This window comes from Opisthorchis viverrini (genome assembly GCF_000715545.1).
Source record: "Opisthorchis viverrini unplaced genomic scaffold opera_v5_201, whole genome shotgun sequence".
Lineage (NCBI taxonomy): Eukaryota > Metazoa > Platyhelminthes > Trematoda > Opisthorchiida > Opisthorchiidae > Opisthorchis > Opisthorchis viverrini.
In genome coordinates this window covers 4,522-12,858 of record NW_008751856.1, presented here as the reverse complement: position 1 = coordinate 12,858, position 8,337 = coordinate 4,522, and the positions used below count along the sequence as shown (strand labels likewise).

Sequence of the window (8,337 nt, the reverse complement as noted above, 5' to 3'; positions counted from 1 at the left end):
GGCATCAAACGACGGCACAATCTGTCCAATTCAGGATGGCCGACAATGCGAAGATCACGACGAGACGCATCGGATACGGTTTTCTGACGATTCCATATCAAATACGTCGCGCTCATCCGTGAAACCCGTATGGCCTCCCACAGTCCAATTTTCCCGTTCAGCAGTTCCATTTCCAGGCATCGGTGCATGGCCTTGACCATGTTTGTATCGGAATGCCATAGTTTGCTACTCGTGGCATTCTGCAGCTGGCCCACTTGGAAGCTTTCGGGAGAATAAACGAATTTATGTACATGAAAAAGGGAGGGTCATTTAAACGAATACGTTCCAATGAAGCTAAGTATTTCCACAATCGCGATGTGTGCATGACAACAAAAAACGCGTAAATGATTGCGATCGCGGAAAATGTTTGGTAACTTTCCTGAGAATATGTACACGACAGAATAAATGATTAGCAAAAGGAAATACACCGGCAATTGCGTTTCCAATGGTAAGCGCACCGTCAGACATGATGCACTTGACGAGAGAACCGCCACCAACAAACTCCAGAAACGTTAGCAGGAAAGTTCTCACGTCTGCCTCAGTCTCCCGCCAAAGAAAACCAATGACCACAGGGAGACTTTTACGGCAGCCATCGACGATAAGCAACTGATACAGAAAACATTTGTGTTGGTTCGTGGAAAAAGTACTGTCAATAAGTAAAAAATCGGTAAACCGTCTGTAAAGATCGAGCATTTCTGAGGTGAAGTAGATGAAGTGGGTCACTCTATTACTTCCATCCCTCAAACAGCTAGCTCGTTTTTGTTCGTTGAACTCTGACTCCAGGTCGAGAATGTAACCTGTAAAAAGTACTTATTTTTAACAGTAATTGGAATTACTTGGATTGTTCCGCCCAAACATGTGTCGCGCCCGGATATTTCCGATATCGCTGGTTGAGATATTTGCCGAACTTCGACCTCACATAGAACCGGATGTTAAAGCATCGGCTGCGGCATTCAAGCATTGGCTGAATGATTTCCAGTTCCTCAGGCAGCAGTCGACGATTACGGTTAAACCACCGAGATGCTTCGGGACCAAGCAGCTCGTGATTGTGTACCATATGAGATTTAGTAACCCGAAAGAAGGTTCCCAGTCTGCCAACGTTGAAGAACGCCTCGCACTGTGTGTGATCAAGCAGCCGGCGTCGTTTTCCCTCGTTTGGAGGACGTGCAAACCCTTTCCGATGCCATTGGTATTTGATGAAAGTTTTCTCACCAGTGGAACTCGCTTTCGAGTTACGCATGCTGTAGTACGATCCTGATGTTCGCTCGAACTGCTTAATGCAGTGTACCAGTTCATGAACGTTGCTGAATAGGCGGCTACCCAGATGACTCGCGAACAAGGGGGTGACGTCCACTGTGCACCCTTCAGCAGACACGGGAGCAGTTGCAACGACAGACTGCGACGAGGAAGCCATGACAAGTGTGCTTCGACGCGCTGCGCAGCCTATTTAATGAACACCAACCAATGAAATGGGAGAACTAGCATTATTATTCGATGAATGTGTACTGCTGAAAGCTTTCACAGTAGTGTAAACTTTACGATGAGTGGCGTATCCGGTCAGGAACGAAAAATCAGTTGGTGGGGATAGTGATATTCTATTGTGTCTCGGTTTGGCGCGAGAATTCCTAGGCTTACTTATAACTATGCCAGTTGGACACTACGCGTTAGCCTTATCGCCAGTCGTTGATGCCTTTGTGATACTTGTGTGTCGCATTATGTCTAGTCCAGCATGATTGACGGATGTGCCGTATCAAGGATATCAACCGATGAGGGTAATGGTCGACAAACAGAACAACGGCACCGAGTACGTCCATCGATTTGCTTCCAAAAACGTAAAACGGCGCTTGTTTGCTTGTTGACGGCAGATGTACTTCGCCAAAAGCGGATGACAGAGGTGGGATTCGAACCCACGCCCTTTCGGACCGGTGCCTTAAACCGGCGCCTTAGACCGCTCGGCCACTCTGCCACGGGCGCGGCGTGGTGAGCAGCATATACAAATAATCTGCAATAATGGATCAGCTCTTAGTCAGTACGACCTGAGTTAATAAATCGAGTCCAGTTTAAGCGACAGCAAAATAAAGTTACTCGTAGAAGATGGTCGTAGACTGCTGAAATTTGGATCCGGGAGACGAAGTGGGGAAACCTACCTGTTTTGCACATTTCAACATCGAAGATAAACAAGAAATGTATGTAACCGGATCCATCATGTATAGATGATATTTCAAACCATGCACGATGTAGAAAAATGATAGTATCAGTTGAAAATAGACTGTACACAAGTAACCCACGGACACATTCGTCACAGCTGGCGGTCATGTGATCAAAGTTGGAATAAAATAGCGGCTTTTCGAGTTCGTCTATTTTGCTGATCTTTACCCTCAGTAATCTAATAACCGGTTGTTCAAACGATAAAACAAACAATCAAACTAGCCAGCAGGATGTAATTGTGATTCGAACTGAGGTCATTTTGTGCGTGTCGCCCCTACAGGTATTCGCCGTGTGTTGGGCCATCTCTGATTGGTCAGTCTGCGACAGCAGGCTGTGACAGGAATGCAGAACCGCCATCTTCATTCTGTTACACTGTCTTGCTTTAGCGTCAGATATCAAAGCAGGTGAGTGGTTTTCAAGAACTACACTCAGTTGCAAATCAGTTTGATTTTGGTGCAATTCGGTTTCAAGTAGCATATGAGGTTGACGGAAACTCGGGGACTGTGCCTACCTGATGAGCCCCAAGTAGGTCGAAGAGTTTTCAGCAACCTTGTGAGTAGTTTCCTTTATGAAAATATACACGTGAGTGGTTGTTCTCAATCTCTAACAACTATGCTACATGAGGATCTGTTCCAGACAAGCCCCGCCAAAAAATTAACTCACACCGCACAAAAAAGATTAGAAACAAGAGGATATGAAATGTGTACTTTTAGTTTTTGTTGAGGAGGGTGAACTCGGGACATGTCATTAATAATTTGACATTTTTCGGTACCTTTGCCTCTAACCGAACTCACACAAGAAGCTGTCCACTTAGGATCGGCGTGTGCCGCATTGGCGTTTGTTCTGCATCGTGAGATATTAGCGTTCCATCGATCTCGACGTGTAGACCTGGGCGGCCGATAACTGTGGGAGTCTCCAGAAGCCACCAGGAGTAAACTTCGCGAAGAAAGTTCTTCCAGTCAACAGCGGTCGTGTGGCTAATAGATAAGTGCTCTGAGCAGAATTCGATTTTTGCCAAATTTTTGGACCAGCAATAAATGAATGGAATTACTGTCCTAAACTCCATCCTAGACCGTTCCAGTCAAGTTCCCTTTCGAAGACCGATGTCCTGCCGACAGTGTCGGACGTTACACCTCCATCTGTCAGAAACAGTTGAAAGTGTTATTTGGTGGCCATAAACGGTGCTGATGGATCACTCCGTGGCTTGGCATAAAACGTATTGCTGTCTGCTTGTCATGAACGAGAGTTGAAAGCGTCATTTAAGGTTTTATATCCCAACGGAGAAAATGTTTGCACAAAATGAGCCTGGATGCGGATAAGGAATTGTTTTCGTCAAAAATAGGTCAAGGTTGTGCGTACATTAAATTGGAGCTGGCGAAATGGGGGGGGGCGGGACTTATCCTTTCGCACATGCACTTTTTACAGATGCAGGGCTTGTTAGTGCGGCTGGTCTGACACTGTCGCTCCAGAGTAGCTGAAGCAGTATGCCGTCAATAAACCCAGATTCTGAGGAAGTTTAGGGAGTGACCAGTGAGTAGTTGAGGAAGTGAGGGCAAACCTACTTTGCCGTTGTCTCCAGAAAGGCGAAAACTCTGCCTAAAAGTCTCATGAAGGGAGGATAAAGACAGTGGTTCCTACAGATGAATGGCACTTTTAGGGAGGTATTTACTGGGGATAGGTTTCGGGGCTTTCTCATCTGTATTACGCACAACCAAATGAGGTTTTTCGTCCCCAGAATGCTTGGGAGACTAGGTGAACTCGACTCAGTCTTGACACGATTAAGTGTGCTTTTCTACGTGGAAAGTAATGTTTGGAGTGATGACCGATCAGCAAAACGTCTCGGACCATTTGGAGAGTTCCCACGGTAATATTTCCCCTCAGCAATTAGTCAGTCACTCTTGGAAGCACATCAAATTGAATCCCACTTAGTCTACTCTTTAATTGAATACGCGACACAAGGGCCGCCTCATGTTTCACGTGACAAGAGATTCGAGATATCGCGGTATATTTTTCGTTTGGCGGGCATGCTATATCTCTGACTGACGAGAACCTTTTAAAAGCACTTGGCCAGATTGGTCCTTCCTAGGAGCTCATCTGTTGACTGCAGTCTCTGAGTTTTAATCAACCTCGGAACCTCTGTTTCATCGCCTGCTCGCAGGTGAGGGCTTTCAAAAGGACAACTGGTCGCCGAGCAAACCAATCGGTCGCAAGGCGTCGGAGAGTTCTTGAGTGGGCAGTAAGCTATGTCAAGGCCGACAATTCAGTCAAGAAAGCATGAACAGAAGCATTCGAAGGATCGTACCAGTTGGCAACGCCAAATAAGGTCACGAAGCTAGAATCGGAACTCGATATTTATCGAGCTCCCAAAAACGCGCTCACTGACTAAAAATCGATTGTATTCCCAGTTATCGGCTACTACAGGACAGACTCCCAGATACACACGCTACGACGCAGAAGTATGAGCGATCGTAAATTCTAGAACCCAGAGTAGACTACTCACATCATCCTCAGCGACAACGTCACTTAAAAACATTTCCTCAAAGACACCTTTTCCATTCCGTCTGCCCTCCTTAGGCTACCGAAAGCAATCAAAAGTTGTGGTGAGTTGACCAAGCGGTTTTCTCCCGAAGGTGCAATCTGGGACCATCTAACCGTCCAATTAGTCTTACAAGCCTCATTGAGGCGGACGCAAGGGACTGACACACTACAGTGAAAAGCTCGCCTTGAATTCCCAACGCAAGTGCAATGTCTTCACCGGAATCTGAATAAACATCAAGGTAGATGACGCACTGTTGCACGACCTGGCTTTCACAGAGATGTGGGTCAGCTGAAATCTCCTTTTTTTATCACGTCTGATAGCAGTTCGAACTCACTGAGGCGTTTTCTGCATTCGAAATACTACCAACTACCATAAACCACTGTTCGACCTACACCACAGTCTTTAGTCCACCATAAGGGGCCAAATTACACCCGTCGTTAGTGACCACAGCTAAAATGTACTTTGCATCACCCAACGGTAGCCGGAAGAAGTAAGGGCAATCACTGTGGTCCTTCAGTTGTTACCTTGAAAGTTGCTTTTGATCAGAACACCGAAAAGCCGTTTTGTCTCTCCGGGAGGAAGCTTCTCCTCAAATCCTGTTGTGGACCACAGTCGCCTTAATGCCTTCTTATTACGGTGAACCCCGTACTGGACAGTCACCTGATTGCCTGGTGTGCTTGACCAAACCAGAAAATCAATGAACGTGCGAGCCGGCTGGTCTATTGATCACTGTCACATTCAAGCGGGTCAAAATGTAATACTAAGAATACAACTCACCTGTCAAGGACGAGTGAAGAACAACCAATGAAATCCGTCTCAACGAAAACGGTTATTTTATTGGCTGTTATGTAGTTCCGTTACGTACGGAGCTGGTTCTCCTGATACTTCCAGGGGATCACTTATTCTGAAATGGGCATTGGTGGGACATAACATAACTAACTAACACGACATAACATACTACTCATAGAATCACTGAAAACCCTTCGACAGCCCATGACCAGACGTAACACACTACTCAGTTTGGATTCAAGTAGAACATAAGGTTGATGAGGGAAACCTCGAGGGTTGTGCTTATTTGATAAGCCCCAAGAAGGGCAAAACCGGTCTGGGTCTGTCGACGAATTTTGAGCAACCTTATGAGTAGTGCATTACAATTATACATGTATCGCGATATCGTAGCAGCTGAAACATGAGGCGACCTAATGCCGCACATTCAGTTGCCTGGAAACATCACAAACGAGAGATTCAACTGGGTTCCAGGTGAGTCTCTCGTAAAACCAAATTTGTTTGCAAAAGAGTTTATTTCGCTAGTTTCGTGTAATTTGTTTTCAAGTAGAACATAAGGTTGACGGAAACTCGGGGACTGCTCGCCTACCTGATGAGCCCGAAGTGGAAGGGCGAAACCGGTCGTGGGCTGTCGAACAGTTTTCAGCAACCTTGTAAGTAGCTTCCTCTATGACAGTATACTGCGATATCTTGAATATCGTGCCAACTGAAACATGAGCCGGCCTGTGTGCAGCACATTCAGTTTGAAAATATTATAGACGAGAGATTCACCCTAGTTTCTGGTGAAAACCAAATTGATTTGCAAATGAGTGCATCGTTTTCAGTGAGTCTCCATCTCTGAGGGAAGAAAACTCAGATATATTCCCCATGCTTGTTGTAGGCTAGCTGGAAGCTGCTAGAAGCAAATGTCGGGCAGGAGTTCTTCTACGGCCAAAATCCGATAAAGCGTTCCGCTTTTTTTCAAAAACATCGATTTTACGCAGTGTGGCAGTCTCAAGCATTTACCCATTGGGTTTTTGTAACCACCAGTCTCATGCTTCGTGACGAACTGTGGTGAACAGAAATCTCTCCACTGATGAACTCATCGACAGTCTGGTTGGTATTAATCGTTCAAAAAGTTATGAACCAACCTGCCAGGACTAGGGGATAGTTTACTGGAAGGATGTTAACGTCACAATAACTTTTCAGAGGTTTAACAGAGCATCTTTCTTCAGCTAGAGTCCCTCCCAAGAGGGAGGGATGATTCATCGGGTTGGAAGCCAATTCCTTCGAAACAACAATAGTTTAAAAAAGTCCTCACATGGGTGGAATAGGATGAAAACTTCTAACGGGTGATATATTGGTGCTGGAAACTTATGGTTCAGTGAAGCGTTCGTTTCCTTCTAGATCTAGGTGTTCTATTCTACAATACCCCCCCAGAAGAAGCCACCCCCGAACAAAAGCACCACTTTTGTTTGCCCTGTCAAAGCACTCGTTAACACTAAGGACCTATTCAAAAGAGAAAGCGCCTCTGTTCAGTCAACTGCGTGCTTTGCACCGGAATACGAGTAACTGCTCTTTCAGTTTTCCGTGTAGATTAGTATCAAACCTTCGTGAATTGATGTGACCCTCCTCGCCTCCAAAATACTTTCAATTCATGACAAAGTTGTGAGTAGTTTCTTTCATGAAATTTTATTGCGATATCTTGACCACGGTTATAGACGAAACGTAAGGCGAACTTTGTGCCGCACATTCAGACGATTCAGATGGAATTGAGTTCATTCTTTCTTCAAAACCATGTTTCTATGTAAATGGGTGTATTCCGCATTCCTTCAACTTGGTTACCACACCTGGCATCCGGACCAACCGATTGGGTGTACTCCAAAGGTGAGAATGTCCCTAAACAGCCTTCCACAGTGAAGGTTGCCCGCCTGATGATGATGATGATGATGATGATGATGGTGCTGGTGATGATGATGATAATGATGATGTTGATGATGAACCTCCGTGACACACAGTGACAAAACGACTGGTCAGCTCACCAAACAAGAGAGTCGCCAACCAGGTCCTCATTTTTGTCAAGGAATTAGGGTTATGGTAGTAGGGTCAATCGGTCCACGCAACCAAGACAGTTACCGGGTCGAGGCGTCGGATTGACCAATCACGCCGTTCAAGCGTAGAGACGCTCACCTGTTCACCTCTCGTAATCCGTGCTGTGCGTGACAGTGGGAACACACTCGATTCGTATTTTGGGTGTTTACCGGAATTTCAAACCCCGATGCCGTCAATGAGCTTCACAATGAGGGCGGAACTTGAACTCAGAGATCACCCCAATTCGACGCGGACCCACCAGAGTAATTGTGTCAGAATAGGATTGAGAGTGACATGAACACTGTTCAAAGATCGTAGTGGTCAATACAGGTGGTGGACGCTAATTTTCACACACACACACACACATACACACACACAGAAAAGCCGTAAAATCCAATCGTCAATCGTATTGTTACCTACATCTGTTCAACAAGTCTGACTATTTGTACGTTTCATTTTTTACTACAGCCTGAATCGCAATGTGGTGTACCGGTGTATGCTGTGTTCGAACCTGGCTAATCACTATAAGTGTATTTTATATGGTAAGTTTAACGGTAAGCGTTCAATATTCTTTCATCCTGTTAGCGTTAGATTTCCGCTCCCGATGTTTCCTCACTTGTCACTTATATTTAACACAGTTTGTGCGTGGTAAGGAAAATTGAACATTTCATTCTTCAAATGAAGCAGAACTAGAA

General features: G+C 45.4%; 1 protein-coding gene across 1 annotated transcript in view; it reads right to left on the bottom strand.

Moving 5' to 3' along the window:
- The window catches only part of T265_08057 (hypothetical protein), a gene marked incomplete at both ends in the record, with an annotated part of 12,003 nt that extends 11,271 nt beyond the window's left edge, over positions 1-732 (bottom strand). Inside the window, 2 exons of the mRNA XM_009173752.1 lie at positions 19-253; positions 498-732. Of these exons, the coding sequence (XP_009172016.1) occupies positions 19-253; positions 498-732 (470 nt within the window). The remainder of the gene's footprint in view (positions 1-18; positions 254-497) is intronic.
- Positions 733-8,337: the final 7,605 nt, after the last annotated feature.